Below are 27747 nucleotides of genomic sequence, written 5' to 3'. Positions count from 1 at the left end.
TGCTGTGGGAATATAAACCGGTGTAACACTGGTGTATCTCTCAGCATGCATGGCGTTCTACTATAACAAGGTTCTTGTATAGGGTGTTTGCTATGGTGTGATTGCTTGTTTCTGAACTACTGTCAATCTTTGCCATAGTTAATGGCACTGGCTAACAGTACACTTGACATTCTTCATATTTAAAAAGTACAAAACTTAAATTGTTGTGTACTTTTAACTGAAAATAAATTTGTGTCATACATTCAAAAATGTTTCATTAAACATTTTTGTGAATAATCTTGAAACTAGACACTTTACTCCTTAAAACTGCCATTGCTACAATTAAAATTAAACAGTGCCCCTAATCCTTGTTTGAACCACCATGCTTAACTCCGGTTTGAGTTTGATTGACAGTGGTTTCACTGAATAAGCCAAAGAGGAAAGCCCGCCTCGCCGAAGGCAATTGGCTGGGACAGATCTGCTGGACCATGATTGGCCGGAAAGTAGCGGGCCACTCCAAAATAAATATATTGACATTCCACTTCCACAGCACTGTCTGTGTTACTAAACAACTCTCAGAGGGCCTCATTAGCTTACACAGTATGTTTCGGGACAAAACATATTTTTTGTACAGATAATTCTTTTCCTGATGGACCTTTAAAATTTCCAAAAAACAATAGGCCTGTGTTCTCATAGTATTAGCGATGTGAAATTTGCCAATAACGCCACCAACCATTTTTCTTGTAGAAGCGAATCTCGGACTGATACTCCTCCTTGACCTCCAGAGCCTTCTCCATCTGCTGAGCCACATGCTCGCTCGTGTCAGCCCCGTATAAGAAACGGCAGCTGCAGTTCTTCTGCATCACCTCGGTGCGCACGAAGCCCGTCAATTCGCAGAAGCCATCCGAACAGTAGACAATGGGGTAGCCACGGTGTCCCTGTGCATTGCCCAGCAGGAAGTTGCTATCTGTGTTAGCAACGGAAAAAAAAACAAGGACATATTGTTGTAAGCGTAAAAGAGGTGGTTTATCGTGACTAACACGTCATAATATCTTTATGCATATTTATGAAGGGGGACAGTGTGAGGTTGGACATGGCTGGAGGCTGGATGGAGAGGAGTGGGAATAACCCTTCAGACTCATTACATTACATTTACATTTAGTCATTTAACAGACGCTCTTATCCAGAGCGACTTACAGTCAGTACAGGGACATTCCCCCCGAAGCAAGTAGGGTGAAGTGCCTTGCCCAAGGACACAACATCATTTGACACGGCGGGGAATCGATCCGGTAACCTTCTAATTACTAGCCCGACTCCCCCACCGCTCAGCCATCAGACTCACATGGTCTTTCCCCAGTTAATGTATTTTTCTTCTCAGGACCTTGGACAGCGGGGAACCTTAGACAGACACTTTAAAATACAATATACTGTATATTTATCTAAGATTCCATCTCCATTCATTTAGCTGTGCCTTCAGGCTCTTACACTACAGAGGACTAAGCAGAAGTCCGCTCTGGGGATTACATCAGTGTAAGGTAGCCATGGCTTGGTCTGTCTGATACCTACAGGCAGAATGTCTATCTAATACTTGCATGCTGCACAGTAGCTGTCGTACCTCAGAAAATCACCTATAAAGATAAATCTAATTATTCTAATGCATAAAGTATACAGTAATATCCTACAATCACTGGAGAATAGAAATATCAATTAGCCTACTACCAGTACATTGGGGACTTAATTGTAGATCCCCATTTTGACCTTGGAAAAAGACAAATGGTTACACTTGGATTTATTTAACACACTAACCCACATTTAAATACTAAAGAGAAAACAATGCATCAGACCAGGCCACTTCATATTCTTCAGACATGTCAAAAGGCTTGAGCCTAAGTGAAAGGCACAGGAGCATGAATGAGCTGAGTAGCTGCAGCGGCTCTTTCCACAAACTAGTTCTTTAATTGCCCGTCCTTGTCAGGAAGTCGTCGACAGGGGATTTTTGTAAGCGGTGACAGCTTTCACAGGCGTGCAGCAAGCAGTAACAAACGCGCCACAGAGGGATTACACAAGGATCCGCAACAACCGGATCCTGAACCTCGACAACAGCCTTCAATTGATGTTTTTTGCTTGGCCTCTAGCAAGCTGTCTGCGATTGTTACACAAGTGTTTAACGCTAAACTGGATATCGTAAACCTTTTCTTGCTTTTTATTGGGCTATTTATAGGAATCTGCTGGACAGAGATGGACAGCCACCAAAAGTGTCTCATCCGTGAAAGAATAATGGGCCAACCAAAAACAACATAGGCCTTGTGATCGACAATGACAGGCAGAGACAAAAAACCCTTCTCACAAATAAATCACACACATCCCGACAGCTTCCATGTAAACTGTGAACTTCTGTAGAATACAATTCAGGGTATCATTAATCTCTTTGGCTAATTTAAATGTATCTAAAGATATCCTATACAATCTCTAGTCAGCATTGCTATATCCGTCTCCTAAATGGGTCAAAAGATAGGACAGTAGTTTATCATTGTGCAGCCCATATGTATATGCTTTGCAGCACCACAGTGTAAACAAAGAATAGCATTCATCATCCAGAAATAATGATGAATGCTTATTATTCTTTGAGTGAAAAGTTAATTGTAGCACACCCATACTATTTCCTGTCCACTTGAGGAAATAAGATTATTCGCAAAGCTGTCTTAACAAGGAGGAAAACATACAAAGATGAGAGGTATAGGTTTACATCAGTCTCCTACAATGTGCCTTGTTGGAAAATTGTATTTCTCAATAAGAATGCAATGGAATTTCTGAATGACTTTCTATGCAACCGAGCCAGGTTTGTGTGGTTGTGAATGTGTTCTTCACCCAAATCTAATCCTCTTACAGATTCTGCATTGAATGGATGTGCTGTAGCCTTTCTTTTTAATTACACATCTGCACAGCGGATAGAAGAATTGTAATCTGGGATGCTAGATGCTAAAAACAAACAACAACAGTAGCATTGCCCTCACACGCTCTCTATTGAATGGGTCGATCAACTGAAAATATTCTGAAAGAGTGTGGTACTGACATTACATTGTCATACTGGTTAATAGCACCTTTAACATAATGAGTAGGCTGAGGCAGCATGGGAGACTACTGTGTTAACATGGAATTAGGTAAAATGGAGGTTGTCTCCTGTCACTAGGTGATTTAGACCAGAATGTTGTCTTTGTTTGCGATCAGGTGAATCTGTAGGCCTAGTAGCTTAATCTATAACAGCATGCAGTCTTGAGTTTTATATTGTTAAATCAAAGCGTTGATTTAAAACAAATATATCAATTAAAACCGAAGTTACTTAAATCCTTCAAAGGTTTTAGCATGCTTACAATGAATATAACTACAACATTGTTTCAAGTGCTATGCTGGATTTAGCTACTGTAAACCAGTGGATCAAACTACATCTCAAATCTTTGAAGCTAAATGCCAGAGAAGGCTTGTGTTACTTTACCCTTTCCCAATCCCACTGCTTAACAAAATGCAACACTGAGAGACAGAAGCAACCAACCCAATCACTTCAACATGTCCGCCTGCTGTCTACTGTTTTCCTATTCAAGCCTTAGTGGCGGACCACGTAGACCCATTCATCACCCTGCTAACAATGAACACCACCGGGTTCAATCTTCTGACACTGGCCCATTCCCTTTGGTTTATCAGTCGCATTTCAAGGAAAAGTGTGAGAGGAGCAATTGAGCCCTTCTCTTATCTCTGCAAACAGCTGCCCTATAGCCTGCTTTGTCCATGTTTGCCTGCTGCTACTGGCGAGGCCGCACTGTGGAGCTATGCGCCTGTGTGACGGGGATCTCACGCAAGCATGTGTGCAAACATGTTAGTGTCAAACATGAGTGTGCACATTCTATACAGGCTTACTACAATAAGTGGTATCCTGATACACACTCGTTTTCACCAACCCTTGCCAGCCTGTCTAATCTGCAGTGAATACTTCTTACTTATTGAGACTTTGGTTAATGTGCTGACATGTTAAAGGCAAACTGACAAACAGAACATTTCATATGTGAAATCCAGTAAATAAATAGAACCGTAAATAGACCTACTACTGTGTAGGCCTACTGTAACCTACAGTGTGCATACAAAGATTAGAGCTATCTTAGTCTAGACTACAACCATGACCAAGACTGTTGCTTACAAATTACGACTTGCTTAAACAATTGCCTATGTTACTTTGATGAAACCATATGTGTTGTGTTTAATAACTAAAATTACTTTATCAAACGAACTAAATCTCTCTTCAAACGTCTCATCAGTCACACATAGACTAACCCAAAATGCTTGAGCACCCTCACCAACCGCCGCTGCACCCAGTCTCCCGGGCAACCGCGGGAAGCTATTTTCAGCCTCGGGCAAGCTGCCACCCAGAAGAACCCTGTTGTGGAAGAAGCTTGCTGAGTCTTTGAAACACAGGTTTGGTGGCTAGCAAACACGATCAAAAGCGTGTGTCCGTCAGCCCGCAATTTCCATCTATATAGCCCTATTATTTCCTTGATGCACTTCATGCAAGCTATAGTGAGTTGTCCTGTATAGAGGTCGCATTTGGTCGCAAGTTCTGAAGAGTAGCCTATACGGAATTGAAAGGTTCTATACTTTAACGAGGACATTGCCGATTGAGGAAAATTGTAAAGCCTTACATGAAGCCTATTTCATATGACCTCTCGATTAGTCTTCCTTGGAAAGTTGCCTTGCAGACTGTAGGAACGCAAGCGCAATTCAATACTGAAAAAGGTTTCTGCACACGTCTAAAGCCTGACAAAGGTCTAAGTAGCCCACTAAGTAGAATTTAGCAAGGTAGGCCTAAATCAACAACAATTTCCACAACTGTGGCTATAGAACCTACCCATTGATAAAGCTTGACCAGCTCAGGAAAATTAGACTATTTTCAATCAACTTAAAATATGTTTTGCATTTTGGCTTATGAAGTTGTTGTGAACTTGAAGTTAGGGTTATGACCTTACTTCTAGAGCACAGAAAGGAAACGGCCTCCCTTCCTTTTGGCAGCCTAACAGAGATCAGTTCTAAGATAATCATGAGTTCATTCACTACTGGATAGTGATCACACATCAAAGGTAGGCTTAACCAAAAAGGAAGTTACAGCACAGTCCTACTCAAAAAAGAGGTGTGTTGATTTTGTACCTAGTCCCTAGTTTCGTTCATATCTGAACAGATTGGATAGATTGGGTACAGGGTTCATTGTTCAGTTTTTTCCCCAAACAGCTATTTCGTGAATAATTTTAGGCCCTCTTATATCCAACTGTGCTCAAGTGACGGGTATGTAACGGACCTGGCCACGCTCCGTTGCTACAATACGTCGTTTGCCACTCGCTGGGCTCGAACGCACGACCTCTGACTTGCCAAGCGCCACCACCAGCTACGTCAAAGAGAGGCTAGCTATTCGTTGACGCGAGTAGCTCGTTACATAACCTGTGGAGTGACTTTCACAGGTTCACACCCGTTACACTTACAGATCAATCTTTCAACACATTGTAACAGTGTTGATAAATGTACTATAAACCTAGAAAGACATTAAATAGCTAAAGTAAACACTCACATCTTGTATAGTGTTAGGAGATTAAGCAATTTCGGTAGCACTAAACAAATTGTTCTTCGAAATTACCAACAGTAATTGCAAGTGAAAAAACCTTAACAACTGTTGCCCTCATTACAGTGGATGATTTATTAAGAAGGAAACTGCAATTATGTATCACAATCACCAACCATGTCAATTAATACAGTAATAAAGCAATAATAGCCTAGTTGTATCATCCCGTTACCTATAATGTTTACTACAGCCAAACAACGAAAAACTATTAAACTATTAAAATATTCAAATGTTTCTGTCTGACTGTCCAATATGCTCCAAAGTGGTTAGTGTTTTTAGAAAAATATTTGTAGCATTTTAGAGGGTTATCTGCAGAAATAGGGGTAAGGCGACAGCAAGTAAACACTATAGCCTCCCTTGGTGTTTGTTTACAAAGAGTTACAGTCTCCCCCGAGTCTTCCTACCAGGTACAAAACAAAAGATACAAGTCATGCAGACATCATACTGATGTGTGGCTGCAAAGTAGCAGAGCAGTCTGTGTATGATTTATTTTTAAAGCTGTAAGGAGTAAACTTCAAATTCATAACCGTTACCACAGAGAATACTGTTGTGCAAAATATGTAAAGAGATATTGGTCTTGTATGTGATATAATACTACAATTACTAAATGTTCACTGAGACGTGATATAAAAATATCCCTTTATGTTTATGAGAATCTACAATAGTATAGAGACATTTTAACATTACTGGCACTTCTATACTGCAACCTCAACTTCTACTGCCACAATCACAATTCTACTGTAGTACTGTTGTTTTACCAAAACATTGTTAATTTCATTTTCATATACAAAATACTGATGGCATCCATGGATATTCTAGAAGACTGGGGACCTATCCATCACTACTACAACTAATAACAGTATTACTACACAACACAATGATAAGATTACTTAATACTTACGGGTGCCGTCGAAGCGGGTGGCAATGGTGTCCAGAAAGGTATTCTGGGGGGCCAGAAGCCCCTTCATAACTGGCATCTTGACCCTGTTCTAGAGTCAGCAACTGCCCTGCCAGTCACACCATTTCAGACCCGTACGGTGGTCTGTCAAGGTTGGCCGCAGGGGTGGTCCGGTCCTTCGGGGGGATAGGCACATCTAAAAGAGATGATGCTTCTCCATGCAGACTGAATGTGGAAGTGTGGGATCATTCGCCATCAGATTCAAAGAGGAATCAGATTAATTGCAGAGTAGTAGAGATCCGGCAGAGATTGGCTGAGGTGTGCCCATTCAGGTAATATTGGTCTTGTTCTTCCTATTGATGTAAACAGTCCTAGCAGCAAGTGTTCTTCTTGGTCCAATGAGCTTCACTCTGATGAATAAAAAATCTAGCTTTCTTTCATATTCTGTCTTTGCGTGTGCTTGTGCCCCCCCTTACTCCATTCTTCCCTTTTACCAAAATGCTGTGGCAGTTGGAACAGTTACATCTTCTTATGCTCTCTCACGCCGCTTCTCTCTCTCTCTTCTCTCTTCTCTCTTCTCTCCGCTCCCTCTTTCATCCACTCCTGCGAAGGCTCAGCCAATGAGAATCGTTGCTGACACTATAGAAACCTGTGTTCTTCTGGGAGATGGAGAAGCAGTGGGACAGGAGGGAGGGAGGGAGGGAGGGAGGGAGGGAGGGAGGGAGGGAGGGAGGGAGAGAGAGAGAGAGAGAGAGAGAGAGAGAAATAATATTCTTCTGCACTTGCTATACCCCATACTTCTATCAATTCAAAATACTATTGGTATCCCAAAAGTATAATATACAAATTTTTGCATGTATTACAAAGTAATTACATTTTGTATAAAAAATCTACTTTCTGTATGATTATAAAATCTGTTTTTAACAAAATCTGCATTGTTCATTTACAGTTTACTTACAGTAAATGGTTTCAAAACAACTGTCTAAATGACTCATAAAGGGTTCCCACACACCAGTTAAAAACAACAAAAAATAATTGTCTACCAGTCAATTTGCACAACCGACTACAAAGCAATATAACAAATCGCAAATAAACATTTGAACAATAAACATTGGTTATAAGTTTTGAGGGATTCCTTCTTGAACTTGCCTGCAGAGATGATTGGTTTTCTGATGCCCCTAGCTTCGTATCTTTGTCAGAGAATTAAGGGTCCAGAATGAAAGCCGCTAAGAACGGATTAAAAGGATAGATGAGGAGATGTTTTAGTGAAGACTTTAGCAAAACTGACCCCTAATCTTAATTCACACTGACGCACAGACTGAACAGCTTAGTATCAGTGAGAGTATTGTTACTGATACACATCAGAAGAATCTGATGCGGTTTTTTTAAGAACCAACTAAACTAAACGCAATATTAGAAAACATTTTCATTCATTTATGATGTCAAGTATTATAAATAATAATAAATACAATAAATTATGATGTGATAAAATTGATCAAAAGCCAAAACAGTCTGCTCTTGGCACATCAGATATCACAGAATAATACATCTGAACTAATACTTCTGAGGGAAAATGTATTAGCTTATTTTAATATTTCATTCTAATTCTCATAATAACCTATTTTATTATTATTATTAATAATAATAATAATCAAGAACAGTTAAAATTGAAAAATTATGTATATCGATTCTTAATTAGTTTCTCTCTGGTTTCAGGTCTGAGGCCAAGAATAAGGCAAACACTGGAGACCATGGGTCCACTACTTACTCATGTCAGACAGATGGGCAGAGCTGTGCAAGGGCACTGGGCAAGACTGTCAAGAGAGAGAAATGGAGGGAGAGAGAGATGAAGGGTGAGAGACATAGCAGAAGAGAGAGAGAGAGAGAGACACGGAGGGAGGGCGGGAAGGGATACAGGCTGTGGGCATATCGGCGGGCGATGGATCAGACAGCACCCAACGTCGCAGTGAGGCGGAACGCTGGAATGAGACAGTGAAAAGATGACCGACAATATAAATACAGACAGGGAGAGAGAGAGTAAAGAGGAGGGATAGACCTAGAAAACGTCCAAGATACAGACATGGACTGAAAGAGCAATTGAGATGTGATTGATACAAAGGGGTAAACAATGGAAAAAAAAGAGACAGACACAAAAAGAAACGTGACAGGAAAGGAAAAAGAACATGGTAATTTGGAAGGAGATAGAATGTAAAGGGTAGACTGACGGAGACAAACAGAAAGCTGGAGAGACAAAGAAAGTAAAAGAGTAATGTTCATCTTCTCAGATACTATTTAATCCCTGGCAGCTATTCAGTTAAATCAATTTTTAATGGAGACTCATTGTCCTCCCTTCTTGTAGTTCATCCATCTTCCCTTGTCACAAATAGAGTCTAATCTATTATAGATTCCCCTCTTTCCCTTTCCACCCCCCAGGTTAATGCCACATGCTGAAATAATTGTTATACAGTATGTGTAATTATTAGCGCAGATTAACTGCATTTCCCAGAGTTCTTGGTGCCAACAATATTTAGGTTAGTTGAATATTGCCAAACATGTATGGCAAAAGGATAAAATATGTAAACATTTAGATGCTCATCTGTTGTTTATACCTAAACAACCAGTGGCGAAGTCAAAAGTGTCTTCATGTTCTTGATGAGGATTCACAGGTGACTTTGGTATGCACCCCGAGTTTCAGATGTCTTCGACTAATTCATTCAGAAGTGTCCGCCTCATAGTCACCAGCTTCACTTGCTCCGACACGTTGGTTTGTTATTTTATAAGACAAAGCTTCTAATCAATAATCTTTTAACCTAGCCTAAACATCGACAGCTCACATGAAACATGTTGAAAAAGAGCTAACGTGATGTAACATTCATGTTGTAATTAGTTGTAATTATAGAACATTAGTGTTTGTCAAGGGTTGTAAAAATAGGAAGGTCAACATGACTAACATACAGTACATGTCATGATTAACGACACAATATAAGGGAAAGAGAAAAGGTATTGGTGAGGTACATTTAGGTGGTCATCTTTTCATAGTTTGTGTAATCACAGGAAAAAGTGAGAATGGAGCAAGAGCTGTGTTCTTAGCAGAAATGGGACATTGCTAAAAATATTAGCCCATTTGGAACACAGGACTGCAGGCGAGTGGGATGTAACACAATTGTACACTAACTGTTTAGGTCAGCTTTGCCTCTAATGAAAATTTCCAGCATACTTAGATTAATATAATAATATAATATTAATATTAAATAATTGGTACTTGGCAGGCTCTTGGGATCAAATTTAAAGGGAACCTAGGACTGACTGGTTATTTACACCAATGCAAACCATCTTGAATTGAGTGTTGTCAGAGATACATACATAGCTGTATCATGTGTTAACGCTGATCTAGGTTTTCTCACCATGTAGCTCCATAGAACTACAATGGACAATTTATTTTCAACCAAGGGATGGAATGTGACATATGAATCCAGATGATTGAATCAGAGGACTAATAATCATTAAGGCACTGGCGCCCTCTACTGTTAGCAAAGAATCGTTTAAAGCATTTAACTGATAAATACAATTAAATATAATATTGCACTTTTATTGTGACATGGCATAGTTATAGACACTTAGTTTATATTTGACCGAGGTTCAATAAAATGAATCTGTTGCAAAAGCATCAACTCTCTCTCCAATATTAAACCATAAGAATGTGCAAGCAAAAGCAATTGCCTAGTCTGAAGCCAATGTATAATTTTGTGTTCTTTATTGTCATGGAAATCAAATTCCTGAAGTGCAATGAAACTTTCTCTGCATTAATACTGGGAAAGTAAAATGAAAAGAAAAAGTTGATAAATTAGATCACTTTTGAGCAGACTGAGTATTATAAATGACACGCCTATTCCATTACCACATGCAACGTCTACGATGCCTGGTTGACAAAGTCTTCAGACCAAAAAAATTCCCTCACAGCCTTACAAGCATTCAGGAAACGGTCTTCCCCAACAAGAAGTCAGCATACTCTTTCCTGCGCAGCACACGATGCATTTTGAAGGTGTTTGGTGAGGTGTTGGAGAAGGACATCATCTGTTTGCGTAGCTCATTGAAAGCCCCCCCAGCCACCAGGTGTACCCTCATTGGACCGATGCTACCCTTGAGGCGGAACGACTTGTAGACAGCAGAGTCCTCCTGCAGACACTGGTCCAACTGACGGAGAGGTAGGAGGAAAAAGGTATGCGTTCAAGAAAGAGAGAGATTCTACCATTGCTTATAACATTGTGGTCATCATCAACTCACAGTACAATTGAATAAAAGTTGGTACTAATTTGCATTGTAGCCCATTTTATCTTATCCCTCTACTGTTCTGCAATGAGCCTCCTAAACAATCCTCCATGTGGTTCTGTACCTTATAACGCTGCTCCTCTGAAATGTTCCTGACTCCCTCCAGCTCTACAAAGACCTGATAGTGAGGGTCTGACCCCCCGGATGAGTCACCTGGAACAAAACACCGCAATTTCAATTTGTGTTGTTCACAAATACAAATAGTATTTTTAGTTGCATTTGTTGTCGCAACAAGCAATTTCTCTTCGGGGATCAAGCAAAGTGTTACTCCACTCTCAAAATATACATACAATGTGACTACTTTAGAAACATAAGTAGAGCCATGAGAAGGGAGTGTTACCCAGAAGGCCGCTCTCAGCACAGCTGTAGTCGAGCAGGTTCGCTCCGGGCCACTGTTCCACGGCTTTCTTTAGAGCGCCCAAAAACATGGACTCTGATATCTTCTCTCCTCGTACGCTCAGCATCTGACCGCGTCTGTGAAGAAGGGAACACGCAGACATACGTTATAAAGGCACTAACATATACACGTTTAAATACACACCACATTGGACTTGTGTGAGAATGTGTATTGCACTGAATGTTTTTAAGTTTGTTGTATACCTGTATTGAAATTCCACAACAGGACACTGGTTGTGGAACCCAACCACTTTCACAATGTCTCCGAGACGATATCTGAAAAACAGAGAAGAGATGTTCTTACTCCCTTCAACCTGCCAGTGGAAGCATGTCGTTCTTGTACACCACACATTTAAACTGCATTTTTTATTTATTTATTTTTTACCTAAAGAGACCTGAAGCGTTGGTGATGACCAGCTCATAGTTGTGTCCCTCTTCCACCTGGTCCATAAGGTGTGTTTTAGGCTGTTCCTGGTCCAGGCTGGCCTCAGGCAAGAACTCACAGAACATTGATCGAGGACACAGCAGATAGCGCCTGGGCTGTTCCTCAGGCCACAGGTTCACCCCGATGAGACCTGCAGAGACGGATATACAGGAAGTGACATTATTCTCCATAAATACTCTGTGTGTAGTCTGTACAAACACAAATACACCTTACCCTCAGTAGCAGCATAGAAGGGTGAGTAGAATGGCACTCCCTGACAGTAGTGCTCCCTCAGCATCTCTCCATAGATCTGGTTGGAGCCCGAGTCCACAGTCAAGACCAGGTTAAGCTGGGGCCAGAGGCGCTTGGCAATGCCCAGAAACCCTTGATGGAACTGGGCCCGGAGCTCGGAAGCCCTCCCTGGGTCTGGTTTCATCAGACTCTCCAGGCTGGTTCGCACAGCAGATTCCAGGGCCAAAGTCTGGCTGATATGACCCAGCTCAATGTCCTCCACCAACTCCTGCCAGCGATCCTAGAAGGAACAGCCATTGATATAGTCATGGATTGTAGGTGGGTTTCCTAACATATTACTCGAGAGTACTTGGATACAGAAATAATTATGAATATGAAGAACCTAACGCACACTGGTTCTCACTGTCACACCTACCTGCAGGGCACTGAAAGCATAGAAGACTGTGGAGGAAAAATTTGACTCAAGAGTGCCCACACTTGGGTCTTTGAGAGCAAACAGAAGATGCAAATAGAGGGTGTCTTTCTCACTGGGCACCTGGAAGAAAGATGGACATCTACATAATATCAATATCAACTTGGGGACCTGCATCCCTTTGGCATTTCTTTAGAAAACAATACAGTCTTTTAATTTGTTTTCACCAAAGCACATTCTAAGTGCCACAAAAAGCACAGAAGAGTGCTCTGCAAGCGTGCTTGCCAGAGCGTGAGATGCAGCCTCACGTGAGGTGCAGCCAATTTTCTTGAACCATGAAACATAAAACAGGCCTGAAAAAGTAGCAGTTAGTATACAGCAATTTACTATTGTCACTAACCCAGGCATAGCAGAGAGGGTTAAAAGCAGACTCAGGTTATTGTATCAATCCTACTTGGAAGGCAGGTGCTGGGGTGGTGTAGAGGTTGAGCATGTGACGTGAGGAGGCTGGCGTTGAGGAGTTTGGTCCGATGGGTATCCCTGCCTCTGACTGGCGAAACGTTGGTGTGTAAAAGAGCTTGGTGGTGCGCTGGAGGCTCTCGCTGGCAGGGAAGGCCCCCCGCATGGCATCCAGACAGACTGCCACACCCTAGACACACGAGGGACAAATACAAATCTATAATATAGTGGATAACATTCACACACACAGCCACAGTAGAAATGGCAAATGGCAGGGACTGTTTTTTGTATAAAACAGAGATCTTATTAAATTGTACACTGACCTGTAAGAAGAACTCAGTGTTGGTGTCCTTAGTGCTCAGTAGCATGGCACTGGCTCCTGATGTACCAGAGGTCAAAGCAAGAATCAAAGGTTTCTCAGCAATGATGACCTTGTCCTCACCTAGGGCGATGCGTTTTATCAGCTCTCTGTAGTGCTTGTAGGTCGTTACAGGATGCCGCAAGCAATACGTTTCACAATCTAAGAAAGAATAAATGCACAAAACACTTTTTTTTTAAATACTGATACAAAATAATGTATCACGACTGTGAATTCTGGTAAAAGTTTTTCTGGAAATGTGTAGGCTATAATTTGACTTCTTTGCAAAGTATATTTTCATCTCAACAAGATGTATATAGTTGGTAATAACATCTACATAAATATTTATTGTACTGGCTAACACCTGCGTATTCATTCTTTAGCAACATTTTCCAAGCTAAGAGATATTACAAATAGCTCATAAATAGGTGTGTGTCATAGTGTTCAGTGCATAGTGTTCATGCATGTTTTTGCAGGTTAATGAAACTGTTACAATGTTCATGAGGTCTTTTTACCTTTGATTGAACTGAAATCATACTGCTTTCCATAATATGTCTGCGCGTTCTTACGCAAGCGCTTCAGTAGAGTTTCCTCTTGGACTTGCCGTACATTCAGTGTGTCGGCTTCTAGTTTACTTCTTTGCCGCTTTCCAAGCCAACCAACGAACTTCACTGCAAAATACTGGCTGAGCAAACTGCTTAATGTTCGGTTTTGTCCTTTAATTTGGGAGCTGATGTCTCGCCAAAGGAGCGTCATTCCACCAACAGAAAGGATGCCAAGCGTACTCGTTAAAGGACTCGGCATGCTCAGGAGCTCTGTTACACAAGGATGTAAGCATTTGAATCCGTCAGGTGAGGGCACTGTTGAGCAAAACAACAACTTGGACAAACTTGTTAAACATAACATCAAATACTTTATTAAATAATTAAACGCATTTGCCAAATGTTTTTACTCTAATTATGGACTTGGACAAGCGATATTATTCACCATAATTTAAGGAATAGTGTCGCTAACACAAACAGGTTGTAGCCAAACAGGCTATGATGTGATGTTCGTCATTGTCGCCTACCCTGAGTTTTTCCAATAGCAATAACAATGGAGACAATTACAAAGACGAGTGCGGAGAGAATTATTTTTTGGCGTTGAGTTATCATTGTCTGCTTTCTCTCCAGTTTTATGTGTCTATCTAGTTGGAAAAAATAATCCTCGAAATGAGGGGTGCATCATTTCCGTAATAGTACGTTCGACTTCATGCAGCGCTGGTGTGACTTAAAGCAGCCAATGGCATTCTCAGCTTCAAGGCAGCCGGCTGCAACCGGCTGTCGGCGCCGCTGCATGAAGTCGAACATACCTTATGTCTGATGCTACAGTATCACGCCCATACAACGTGCAATGCAATTGGACAATTCGCATTGCACGTACCAATTTGACATCTCATCAGAAATCAAGCATTTTCTCACTAAGCAACAAAATGTACATTACAAATGAGCAACAACAGATGAGGGGCCGTTTAGGAAATAATTCAGCCTGTCCTTACAAAAACACATGAAACGTTCACACAGTCATACTACTGAAAACCCACATCCACATATGTGAAATGCTCGCATCGATACGATATGAAATTCACGTGAAATGTTTACACACATTCATACTACTGAACATTCACATACATATTTATATGAAATGCTTGCACAGACGCATGTGAAACACATTCACAAACTGTATGAAACGCTCAAGTCTCATAAATATGAGTAAGAAGCTTTGAGAATGTAAGTGTGAGATAATTTTCATTATATCCGGAAAGCATTTCAGTATATCCGGAGAGGGGGAGAGGTGTAGGAGGAGAGCAGAACAGAGAAGCCTGGAGCAGAGTATAGTCCTTCTCAAGTTAATCAATGATGCAAACTTTTCCATTACTCATAGTCATCTATTATAACCACTATCTAACAATTGATTCATTATCTAATATAAGTAACATACATAGTAAAGGCTGATTCATACTCATCAACTACATTATCATACCCCACCAGCCAGTAAGTGAAAACAAGGTTTACAAATTACATAAAGTAAACTAATCTAGCTTAACTGCCACCACATAAACAAACACACCTCTATGATCATACACAGTATTAAACTCAATTATGTGGAACCACAGGGCTTTCAGATTGTCCTGTATTACGTTATCACGACCCAGAAAAACGGTGTTGTGTAGCTTGTAGTCCCAATCCACCTTGACTCCAACCATCACCAACGTCCCCCATGGGCTGAGTAAGGATGTCACATTATTCAAAGCTTGAAAATGCATTATTGGGTCATCACAAACAGGGTCAAAACACAGGCTAGTTATTACACAGTCTGCATATCCTACTGTGATGGGTTCGAAGGGGTTTTCCAGGTGAAGGTCACTCTTCAGTACCCTCACTTTCTGTCTCAGCTGCTGTTCGACTTGGGCTGGGGTCCTAGTTTAATCAACAATGGACATTTCCAAGATAAAACAATTTTTCCTGCGCAAATTCATTGATCAACATTAGCCAATGTATTAGTATTTGAGCTAATTATATCATGATCAAGTCACAAAATCTCTGAACTTGTTACACTAGCATGTACTAGGCCTACCTTGTTGCTTCCAATTTGTGCACATATTGGATTGCTGAGCTTAAGTTGAAATGTCCATCTTCTTTGTTAATCCATTTCTCAATTGTTTGACAATTATGGTTAGTAAATTCAGTGACAATAATGTCTTCAAAGTAAGAACTGGCACTTATCACACTGTGTAGCGTAGGTCCTGTTCCAATGTCTATCAGTGTTTCGCCACTGTATTCTCCTAGAAATAATACAGCTTTGGTCAGTGGGTCCAACTGAAAGTACACGACACATTTAAAGATAATCCTTTACAAATTGGACACTCACCAGTTGAGAAGGTTTTGCTCAGGTATTCCAACATTACATCAGAGTAGAAATGCTCCAGTTGTTCTTGACAATCAAATGGTATGTTACACTGATTCAATTCAACAAAGGTTTCATGGAAGGCAGACTGCTGGAATGTACATAAAATCAACTCATTTAAAGATAGAAAATATAACTGTATAAGCACTAACTTTTTCATCTCTAAACCGAGACCCAGTGTTTTGTAGATTAAGTAATTGGTCTGTCAGCAGCAGCAAGATTAATGTATGTTGTTTGGACAACAGGTGAAATGAAAGTAAAAGTAAAGGCTGGTCATGTGAGCTTATCTTACATTTACAATTCATTATTCAGTGACTGTACTACAAACAGATCACAAGGCTCCCTGAGTAGTGACAAATAACACTGAAATAGTTGTTGAATAATACTTATTAGTATGACAAGTATTGAATGACAAACCACACTTAATATATATATATATATATTTTTTAGAAAATGTTTAATTCCATTACCCCCTCCCCAAACATGAATGAACTGTATAAGTAACATGTAACGAGATCAAACAAGGGACAATTTCTAACAGCTCTTCAGAATAAAAACAATAAGATCACACAAAATATAAGACACAAAGATTTGAGATAAATGTTCACAGAAAGAGAAACCCATAAAGTACCCTACCTGTGAAATATCTCAACAAGACCAATATGATAAATTGTCAATAGCAATGAAACCAGTTGTGCATTTCTTAGAAAACTTTTTGTTCTGTTTCCATTTAAAATACAAATTAAAATATTGGTAATAACTGTAATTCACTACCTTGTTGGTAGTCACTAACTAGTGCTGTGCTGGGGTTAACTAAATACAGATTTTCCTGAGACTGATAGATAGGAGCCAATAATGATTGACAAGGTGGATATGACTTGAAGGGCAAGATACTGGTTATTTGTTTTAATCCAACAAGAGATTACTGCAGAGCATGATTTATAATCTCTAGCTTGGTATATTAGTGTTGCCCCTTGACAATCAATACTGTCTTAAGGCACAGGTTGAGAATGCAATAAACTTTAAGGCTGACTTAAGTCTTCAATACAAGATGATGGGTGCATACCAGAATAAAGGTTGTGGATAGCTGGGTCAGTTCCCATTATTATCTCTGAGCAGTTTTTTGTTGTTGTAGAGAATTACTTGTCTGATGATTCTTTTTTTGAATGAACAAGTGTAAAAGGCAGTAACCGATGCAAGTTTAGTGTGGTAAGAAGCAGAGGTATTAACTGTAAGGACTTTTTTGGGGAAGCTAGTTAAATCCACATTCAAGGCAGACTATACACATACAAGGCATATAATGTAGAGTACACATTTAGCATAGCTTTTTATATCAAGGGTCATGTGAATTAAAAAATATTAAATGTAATAATTAGCGGCTAAGTTTTTAAATCCCTTAATTGTATTTATACAAAAAGTGGGCGATTACATTCTTAATACTGACCCAATAGTAGAATTGGATTGTGCTATTTTGTCCTGTTACAAAGTAAGCCACATTTTGTCAACGCCAAAATATTACCCAAGAATTGTTATAGCAAGCAAATAAATGAATGCTGGTTTGACATAATAATTTAGCCATAATCAAGATGAAGGCCAGAGTAGCAAATATAAAGCTTAATATGCTTATTAAGTTTTGCAGTAACAATATGACCTTTACATCTATATTTTTCTCAGTACTGCAGTTTCCCCTTACCTTACTGTTCTATTTATTTTATTTGCTGTATATTCTTTATCAGGTACAACATATTTTGTCAGAATATTTGTATTAGTATCTATTTGTCACATTGACAGAGAACACTTCACAAAAACAATATAAATCAAGGGGCCATGGAGTTGCTGGAGGGCAACATGTTTATTTAAAGTATTTACTACTTTTGTTGAGCTAATTATAATCTTTCTCTGTTTTGTAAAAAATCAGTCCGAACCTAAGAAGTTTGATATTTGCACATCCAGCCCACAACTAACCAGGAGCAGCTGTCTTGATGCCAGGCTACCACAACACACAATACGTGTTCTCACTTACCTTTTGAAAAGTGTGGTAAATGCTGTGTAATTTAATTTAACTAAATGAGTTAGCTGCACATTAAAATACATAACGCTGTTGGCTACTATATAAGCTGATAAAGATATAAGGTAAGACACAAATAGCTAACCTTAATTATAACTTCATTTGGATTGTTTATGTATTCTAAATGTGTTATTGGAAAACCAAACCATGTTTACATTTAGAGCAAAACTCTGCAATCAAATTTGACCTGGTTTAGTAAAATGCTGGTATTACTTAACTTAGGTTGATGAGAATAAGGTCTGAGCATGATTTTCCAGGACTAAAGTTGTCAATCCGTAAATCTAAACCTTTGGTTTAAACAACAGTTATTTACGGGTGATTGGCTCTTATTAGGGTGCAGGTTTAGAGGGTTAAAAGGTCAGGGGTTTAATGGTCACGACTGCTGGCTGCTCCACTGATCAGCCATTGGTCGTCTCAGGAGTTCCTCTACGTGTCGAGCCACATCCATGCTGTCCTCCAGGTCAAACTCACCATCAGCATCCAGCATCGGGTCATTTCTGTAGCCATGAGATGGAAATAATTTTACGGAACAGCAAGCATGTGTCTTCTCTATAAAATGCTAATGAAATTACTTATTTAAACGCACCTTTTGCAACTTCAGGATGCTTCACTTACTGTACATGAGTATGTATGACGCTTCACTTACTGTACATGAGTATGTATGACGCTTAACTTCCTGTACATGAGTATGTGTGACGCTTCACTTCCTGTACATGAGTATGTATGACGCTTCACTTCCTGTACATCAGTATGAATGACGCTTCACTTCCTGTACATCAGTATGTATGACGCTTCACTTACTGTACATGAGTATGTATGACGCTTCACTTCCTGTACATGAGTATGTATGACGCTTCACTTCCTGTACATGAGTATGTATGAGTATGTATGACGCTTCACTTCCTGTACGTCAGTATGTATGTCTGGCACTCACATAGAAGGGTAGATGCCAAAGTTGCTGGGAGGTCCCACAGAAGGGGAAGCTGCCTGGTCCATGTATGTTGGATTTCCACCAGGGGGCTCGGGTTAGGTGTGGTAAACCTACAGTACAATTGTGTGTGAACGTTATTGAACATTTCACACCTTTCAGAGATATCGAGAGGGAGTTTTACAAGTGAGTTACTTACTCTGGCACAACTTGCTTGATCTGTGGTTTAACATAGCCGTCCACTGCTTTTGCTGTGTGAGACAAGCAAATATACTTGAAATTGCAATATGGCAATGTGTTTTACTCCAAAGTGATATTTTACTTCTGCCTGTGCAATGTTAGGTATGACAGCAGTTGCCATAAAAAGCTGCCAGAAAACTGAAGAGGAGAGTAGGTTTGCGTACAGAGGGGAGGGGTGTAGTACTTCGAGAAGACCTCATCCTTGGCCCTATCAGGGTAGAGGTACAGAAGGTGGTTGAGGTCACTTATGCGGTCAGCGAGAGAGCGTATGGAGAAGTCCTTGGTGGTGTAGGGCATAAGGTTCCACACCAACCGCTCCCCTTGTAAACGGATGGATAATGGAAAAACAATTAAACAGCGTATTGAGGGAAAAGGCTCAACTGAAAATGTATTTACAGTTGAAAGAAGCTTTAGCATTGCTACTTCAAATATCATTTGTTTTGATAGAGGTCAATATTGTTTTTGATGCCCTTTATGTTTCCAGTTGTAATTTCAGAGCCATTGCAGTACCTGCTTTGTTAGGGTTTTCTGCTACCCAGGCAATAGTGATACCTCCTATCTCAGAATCACTGAAACGCAGTAGGAAGGTGCCGTTTGGTTTGGACATCAGCATATCCTGGGCTTGCTGCTTGTTCACAAAGCCCAGGATTGCCCTGTCAAACACAAAAACACACACATTTAAATATTCATTTATTGTCCATTACATACTGATATTATTGTTTTAGGTGAGGGCTCACAAAAAGCAAACCCATGAGACATAATATCACATTAAAATAACTAAGAAATCCTTCAAATAAAGTGCTCCATCGGGGAACGACAGTTGTATTCCGTTTAAAAAGGATATTACAATGGGCAGTTTTTTCTGTTCTCGTTTTTGTCCATAGGTGCAAAATTAACCAATGAAAGGTCCAGGTTTGCAACTTGATTATTTGCTCACCCGTCATTCCAATGAGGCTTCAGATGTTTCTTCATGAGCTCCATGACTCCATCAAACCACTGCCAGAAGGTGAAGTTTCGTCCAGGCAAGCTCTCCTGTGAAGCAGCTCATTTCTTAATTTGACAGCAGTGTTACTGTGTATACTGTGGTGTGACATGCATGCATCTGTGATCATACCATTGAAATACACCAGGATATTGTACAAGTACAAAAAAAAAAAAAAAACATTCAATTAATGTTACTGAATGGTCAATTCTTTAGTCTGCTTTGATGAAGAAAGTGTTTTGTCCGTCTCAACGGAGTGAGTAAGTTCAGTTGAGTTCTGGATTTTAATAAGTATTTATCAATCTGCAGATTAGGAGAGAAAACCAGACCTCTGACAATAAATGACAACAACAGTCTTAGGTCTCAATCATGTCTCTCTCAGCTCTGAAGGCCGGAGGACCATCTTTTATAGGGCACAAGAATGTGAACATAGATAGTGACAGTCAGGCAGTAATGACATTACAACAGTCTCAGAGAAAGAGATTTGCTGCTCCCAGCACATGACAACTCTCAGACTAGAGAGTTCATAGTTGGAGCTGTCCTTGTAGTCATGACAAGGGACGTTAAGCCAGTACTTTCTCCTGACCCCGAACATCTATTAACCCTGACACATAGACACAATCTACTCTTATTAATAGCAAGCTTACATGAGAACATACTAACTAGTATCCAATGACTAGTTCTATTGATTAGTGAATAATGTATGGGGGTCAGATGGCTGACGGGTTAGGGAATCGGGCTATTGATCAAATGGTTTTTGGTTCAATTCACGGCCATGCCAAATTACGTTGTGTCCTTGGGCAAGGCACTTCACCCTACTTGCCTTGCGGAGAATGTCCCTGTACTTGTAAGTCGCTCTGGATAAGAGTGTCTGCTAAATGACTACATTTAAATGTAATGTAAGCACACAGGGAATCCCAATTTCTTCCACAGCTTGTACCGGCCCCATAGACATGGTCACATCACGGGGAAGCTATCAAACCATTTAAGGTCGAATCATTCCTTACCCGGTTGAACTGCGCCCAGGACATGGTCATGCTGCGGTAGTCCTCAAGGTTGTTGCTGGTGCTGCTGAAGGCCTTCTGCCCCAGGAACACCAGGTTGTCCTCTGAAAGACCACGTGCACTGTGCATTTCCGCCTTATATTTCATGTCTAGTGCTTCACACAGCTGGGGCCACAGCACCTTGTCCGGTACTATAAAGGGGACTCTGCCCTGAGGAAGAAGGGGGCCAAAACAAGGGACATTTATAGGACGGATGAGTGGAGATCATTTAAGATTGGCAGTGGGAATTAAAAGAGGGAGGTGGATAAGAGAGTTGGAATGAGAGGGTGAAAGTTTAGTCAGTGAAAATTATTAAAAGAATAACAGAAATGATTTGGACTGCAATGGAGGTCATTTAAAACAGACAAATTGTTCCAGGCCTATACAATGTATTCAACAAGCCTTGTAAGTCTAAATAGATCAGATAACAAACCAAAAAAATCTTATCAAGCATTTAAATGTTATACCAGTCAAATATGCAAACATTTATGAAAAGGAACTTCTAGCCACCAATAACTCACTGGTTCGGCAAACGCATTGTCCCAGAGGACTGTTGCCGTGGCGTTGTTGTCTTGACTACCATGAACAATAACCACCACGGGGAGCGATAATGTCTAGATCAGAAAAAGAAATGACATTTTAATATATATCATGACTAAATGTATCATGAGGAATTAATGTACTACGACAGACAACTCACTGAAGAATACTTTAAAGCCCACATTCAAAAGCAATGTAAATTGAATCTTTGCCTTTTACCTTCACATGAAACACAAGCTCATTGCCCCCAACGCTGAATTGTGACTCAAACAGGACAGTGAATTTCTCCTCTGTGACTGACTCCGTACCACGACGGTCAGACCGCTTTATCCTCTTCAGGGACTGGAGAGCATCACAGCAAGTAAAGGTTAGCTGTACAATGCTAAGTTTTAACAGTGACCTTAAGGTCAAACAACATTATTTACCGAATAACCACAGAAACCACAACTTAAAACCACATTCTTATGGTGCTTAGGGCTCTTATGGTTCTCTTATTAAATCAAATGGGCTTTTGGGTCAAATACAGTACAGTACACCAGGGTACCAGAGAGGTGCCCTTACTGGTGTGTCTAAACCACCTACCATGTTCCTGAAGTGTGCGCTGAGGGTTCCAGTGGTCTGGTGGTACTCCATTACACAGTTGTTGTTGAGGATTTCTCCACTGCTATCACTGTACAGAGAAAAGGGGATTGCGCAACAACTCAGCAATGTTGAACCAAACCTCAACTTGGCCCACACACTGGGACTCTAGGTCACTAAACGTCTGTGTGGTGTACCCACGTTTTTCTCGAGTACGTCTCAGAGTATGTGCACACCTTTGTGAGCATGTGAATGTATTAGACGGTGCAGATCCTTACTTCCTGGTGCTCTCATTCTTGAGAAGAGCTTTGGCCTGCTGCTCGCTGACAATCACTGCCTTGACCTGGGGAGGGTTCATGTGGACGTTGAGCTTTCCGCCCACCAGCAGACGCACCGTGGCGGCAAACTTAGTTTGAGTCTTCAGCACTTGTGGAGGCTGCTTCTCAATGATGAATGTGCTGGAGGGAGGGAGGGAAAAGGTGAGGAGCAGGAGGACATGAAGGAACAAGTGGGGAGTGAGAGTTGAAAGGAAGGAGGGGGTAAACATAGGAAAATAAAGACATGGAGATAGACAAATGGTTGAGAATTAGAGAAATCCAGAGAGACAGGATGTACAATGTAGAGCTCATATATAAAAAGCTTGTGACCTATAGATAACAGATTACAGTAGGAGAGGGTTATTTACAATTTACAGTACAGCAGCAAGACAAAGAAATGATTGTGCTCCTAACCTGGTGACCAGAGCAGATATGATGTCTGTGATGTCCCCATTGAGCTTGGTGAGGAGCTCTTCGATGGGGCCAGGCAGAGGCAGCTGCTGAGTCAGGTGCTCAGCCCTCCTGAGCTGCTGGCGGTTCTGCCATATCAGGTCAGCCAGCTTCTCACACCTCGGGGGGAGAAAAGTCAGCCATTTAAGTAAGACCTCTAACTGTAGGACAATTTACTGCTTTCATTATCACCCAAGTGAAACAAAACGTTGACAAAATTATGGACACACCCTAAATGCAGATGCCAACGGGACCAGGACAATGTTGAGGTCTGAGGATATCTGTGAATGTTTGTATGCGCGTCTGTGTGTGCATGCGTGCGTCTGTGTGTATGCGTGTGCATGCTGTGTGTGTGAGTGTGCGTGCGTTTACCAGGACTGCAGTACATCCAAGCCTCCTTCAGGTGGCCCCCCGTTGCCTGCCAGCTGCTGGCGTCTTTTCCACTGGATCAACTCCTCGTCCAGGATCAACGTCTGCTGTTTCCTCAGCAGGGTCAGGCTCTGCTGGTGCTTCTCTGCCAGGTCCTGCAGGCCACATAAACACACACACTTATCTCATTGTTATGTGTACACACACACAAAGAATATATACACAAAATGTTAAGCTACCTGCACTATCAGAACCAAAATATAAGTTGTATTGAATGATAAGGATATCTTCATTGGAAATCTACTTGTATGTGGGTCTTTAACAAACAAGATCTTACAGTGTGTGATACTAGTGGGTTTTACTACAGTTTATGTCTCTTTCTATGCCCACTACATGCTGTCTGTAGTTTGACATGCGTATGTGTGTGCCCGTCTGTAGACTAGCCTACATGCTACACACCAGTCTGTAAACTACATTTTACCTTTAGTCATTTAGTTGACGCTCTTATCCAGAGCGACTTACAGTAAGTACAGGGACATTCCCCCCGAGGCAAGTAGGGTGAAGTGCCTTGCCCAAGGACACAACGTCATTTGGCACCCTTCAGATTACTAGCCCGATTCCCTAACCACTCAGCCATCTGACTCCTGACTAGCCTACATGCTACACACCAGTCTGTATTTCTGCAGGGTGTTGGCCTCTCGGGTAAGCCAGGCTTCCACAGTGGCTCTCTTGCTCTGAAGGGTGGTCTCTCTCTGGGTTCTCTCAGCTGGAGGCAGGGACGCCAGACTGCTTATTTGGGCTAATGGTGGACAGGGAAGACAATGGAAGAGTTTCATGAGTTACACACACTTATCAAGCTTGTTTTATAGTTCATGCGGTGAACACGAGAGTTGTCGATGCAGAGATGCTTGGAAATGTATTTGTGCAGTCGAGTCTGTCAGTTGAGAAATCATTTTCATATCAGTTCAAAAATATACATGTTGCATCATTCAAATTGTTTTGTCAATGTTTGTTTCTTCAGATCGTTTTTCTAAATAAGAAAAGCATTAAAGAACTGCAACATGATTCTCACCCTGGATGCGCAGGTTCTCCTGGTACTGGATGATAAAGTACTCCTGGTTGTTTTGCAGCTTCCGCAGCTCGTTCTCCGTCTCCTGCGAGGACACCCGCAGCTCTTCAAACGCCTGGTTGATTTGCTGGTGACGCTGTGATAGGCTGTCCATGGCCCCGCCTCCTGCACAGTTTGCCTGTAAATGAGAAGGCGTGAAAGTAGGCAAACCAGAACTTTGAGGCGTCATGACTGCAAAAAGTCATGCAAACATTGTTTTAGTAATTCTTCTCTTAAAAGTTATTGTAAAACAATAACTTCATACATAAAGAATGATTTTTTGGGGGGGGCAACAAACCCATTTGCCAACATTGGTATTTAGAAAAAATAAAATCTAAGCAACTTATTACAGCCTCTTCAGTCAAGATGGCTTTCCAGTCTCTTACTTACATTAGTAGCTTCTTGCACCAGTCTCTGCTCCGAGTGGAGGATGTGCTTGATACAGCGCACCAGTTCCAAAGGACAGCGGTCGTATGTGCTCTGGAGAGGATAGGATGAGACAAACACCGCACACATCACCCCATGTGTGCGCATGCGTGCGGCTGGAACACACCACTGATCCCATGAGGAGGGGTGTATAAGGTTGAGCACTTGCCCCTAACAGGCACCCCTGTAACTCAATCAGATTAATCAGCTCTTCCAAATCAGTTACATGGACTGACATCCGTACTGGCGCCATGCTCAGGAGTGACAATGCCAGTCTGTTTGAACTATACCCTACAGTGTGTTCCCTCACTATCCTGACGTGGCACTGCTTTCATGGTCTGGGTATGTAAACCCCTATAGCATGGTGTTGGAGGTTATGAGGGCGTGCAGAGTTTTGAATTGGAAGTCATTAATTACAATTGGCAAGTCACAATGCTACTCTACCAGATTAACCAGTTCACTTCATCACTAGTTTGAACTATTACTGACCACATCATTTCTGTTGGTAACAGGCCAACACCATTCCATTTATTACCCATAAAAGCAAACCACGTGTTCATGTAACTTTAGGAGCAGTCATAGAAGAAGTCATAAAATAAGAAATAAAAACAAATATAAACACACCCAGAATATATATATAACACCATAAACAAATATCATAACAAATCAATCCAACCCAGTTCTGATTGTGCAGAGTAGGTGTTCCTCATACCTTGAACTGGTTGGCGTAGTGTCCCAGTTTGATCTTGAGCAGGAAGCCATCCTCTCCTACCTGGTGTTCGGCCTTCCTCTGCAGTTCCTGAACCAGGCTGTCTAACAGACGCTTGGCCTTAAGCTCTTCCTGAGGGTTCTCCAGCTCCACAGAGTCCCTGGGGGAAAAGGTGAGCGAGAGTTTAAAAAAAGAGGGATTGAGATGGCGAGACGTGGGCCTTCATTCACAAACACACAATAAAGACACCCAAGCAGCAGCAATGAACAAAATGGAATTGAAACTACAGGATGTAGTGTTTTTATTCTGGCATTTTTGAAGTAACTAACTTAAATATGCATTTCTTATCTCTCCAGGTATACGACGTCCTGCAGGTACATGAAACATCACGTGTTTAGAAGCCTGTACACACCAGAGTTGGCTTTCAATCCACTGGGCAAGGTAGTGGCGGACCTCTATGGGGAAATGCTGGCCGTAGAGAGACTGCATCTGGTGCAAGGCTTCCCCCTGCAGCTGTTGGGCCTGGATCCACACCGCCATCCTAAGGCCCCTGTTTTTGAGAGAGAAACAAAAGGCAAAAATAAATAAAAATGTGTAAAGACGACAATAATGTGTTGGAAAGACACACGAAGAACAGAAGGTAGCAACTGGTATGTTCAGCAAACACAAACTGTGGAAAGCTTTATGTTAAATTAACTTCTGTTGACTGGCAAATACTTTATCAAGACATTTCTATAACGCTAAGCCTTTGTTAACATGTCATGGAGAAACTCTGCCCCAATTTTAAATACATTTCTTAAACCCTTTATGTTTATGATCCTTATGGTTATGTTTATAATCATTTTTAGATAAAACAAATATGGGGGCCCTGTACACTATTGCCAGACTCTTTTTCTGTAGGCTATAGTAATAGTTCCAATAATTGGCAAGCTGTGATATACAATGATTTTTTTTATACTGGTCGTTAAACTTTCAAAACTAAACTTATTTTATATCTACAAAATGTGTTTTGCCTGAACGAAAAATATGGTAAATAAATTAAAAGGTTGCATTTGTTGCTAGTTTTGTGTAATAATTTGTATTTCACTACCAACTTGTAATGCTGATTGATACAGTATCAAACACACCTGTTTACCAAGTTGGTTGGTCTTGGTAAAACAATAACACACAATTAGTGTGTCAGATGCCAGGTGACATGATCGGCCATAACTTCTCTGTGCTGTGGTTCTCAAAGAATGTGCATACTTCTCTGATGTCACCATGCTAGCGATAGCCATAGCCACCTGGCTAACACTATAGCTAATGTTAAGCTATTTAAAATTGCATACAAAAGCGACGTGTTCATAAAACAAGAAGTACACCAAGCTGGCCTAATACGAGTCTTAAAAAACGAATGTCAATATTAGTTCAAACTAAATTATCGAAAAAATGTAACGTTGTTTTAGCTAAGTTTACTAGCTAGCTAGCTTGCGTATTAGCTAGTTAGCTGGCAAGCTAGCTCGAGTGAGAAAACAAGAAATATAGGCTTAGCTGTGCGTTGACTGTAATGCGCTGTTTAAAATAGTTTTTCAAAGTGCAACTACTACAGTAGATGCGTACATGAAAGCGGAAACCAATGAAGGTGTTAATTTTAACATATCACGTACCGTTTCAAGACAGCAAACCGATCGTGGACGCACAGAGAAAATGCACGTCCAACAGTCAATGTTGTTTTACTGTCATAGCTCGCTATATCGCCCAACTGTTGACAGGTTTTCCTTGCACTGTCGGTGTAGTAAACAGACCAGCTGTTGCTGCTAGCAAGACATGCAACCATCTACTTCCGGGCTACCTTCTGTGGAATTCTCCCTCTTCCCCACCCTGACACACACGTCAATGT

General features: G+C 40.9%; 3 protein-coding genes across 4 annotated transcripts in view; all 3 read right to left on the bottom strand.

The window, feature by feature from the left end:
- kcnh4b (potassium voltage-gated channel, subfamily H (eag-related), member 4b) overlaps positions 1-7108 on the bottom strand; it is a 28053-nt gene extending 20945 nt beyond the window's left edge. The window contains exons 1-2 of the mRNA XM_047032387.1: positions 6537-7108; positions 713-946 (exon numbers count right to left, since the gene is read on the bottom strand). Coding sequence (XP_046888343.1) covers positions 713-946; positions 6537-6612 — 310 coding nt within the window. The 5' untranslated portion in view covers positions 6613-7108. The remainder of the gene's footprint in view (positions 1-712; positions 947-6536) is intronic.
- A 3157-nt stretch (positions 7109-10265) lies between these two features.
- On the bottom strand, positions 10266-16361 carry ghdc (GH3 domain containing). 2 transcript variants are annotated; one of them, XM_047032067.1, is made up of 14 exons: positions 16074-16361; positions 15780-15987; positions 15532-15622; positions 14233-15427; positions 13679-13978; positions 13129-13325; positions 12801-12995; positions 12350-12469; positions 11917-12214; positions 11644-11833; positions 11463-11534; positions 11203-11336; positions 10927-11015; positions 10266-10727 (listed from the first exon to the last, which is right to left on the bottom strand). In XM_047032067.1, the coding sequence occupies exons 4-14, from the start codon at positions 14315-14317 to the stop codon at positions 10506-10508; spliced, it is 1902 nt and encodes a 633-aa protein (XP_046888023.1). In that variant the 5' UTR covers positions 14318-15427; positions 15532-15622; positions 15780-15987; positions 16074-16361; the 3' UTR covers positions 10266-10505. The 2 variants fall into 2 exon arrangements, with proteins under 2 accessions (XP_046888023.1, XP_046888022.1); XM_047032066.1 differs by having other exon boundaries at positions 14233-15622; positions 16074-16353.
- Positions 16362-16537: 176 nt separating this feature from the next.
- LOC124475455 (signal transducer and activator of transcription 5B-like) lies at positions 16538-27721 on the bottom strand. Its single transcript, XM_047032065.1, is given in 20 exon segments — positions 16538-18674; positions 19112-19202; positions 19205-19218; positions 19305-19356; positions 19510-19665; positions 19856-19998; positions 20283-20377; positions 21335-21541; positions 21892-21984; positions 22130-22252; positions 22493-22580; positions 22768-22947; positions 23221-23376; positions 23629-23780; positions 24294-24424; positions 24698-24872; positions 25124-25213; positions 25872-26028; positions 26281-26418; positions 27515-27721. Coding segments are annotated over 20 exon segments (2535 nt in total). The 5' UTR covers positions 27685-27721; the 3' UTR covers positions 16538-18550.
- Positions 27722-27747: the final 26 nt, after the last annotated feature.

Source organism: Hypomesus transpacificus, chromosome 13, assembly GCF_021917145.1.
Source record: "Hypomesus transpacificus isolate Combined female chromosome 13, fHypTra1, whole genome shotgun sequence".
Lineage (NCBI taxonomy): Eukaryota > Metazoa > Chordata > Actinopteri > Osmeriformes > Osmeridae > Hypomesus > Hypomesus transpacificus.
This window is presented reverse-complemented; position numbering and strand designations above follow the sequence as displayed.

Coding starts and splice junctions, on each gene's coding strand:
- ghdc (XM_047032067.1), bottom strand. CDS start 14,317: ATGATAACTCAACGCCAAAAAATAATTCTCTCCGCACTCGTCTTTGTA. Junction 12,215..12,349: donor ATGCTTTCAGTGCCCTGCAG/GTAGGTGTGACA, acceptor TGTTCCTTCTAG/GATCGCTGGCAGGAGTTGGT. Junction 11,016..11,202: donor TGCTGAGAGCGGCCTTCTGG/GTAACACTCCCT, acceptor GTTTTGTTCCAG/GTGACTCATCCGGGGGGTCA.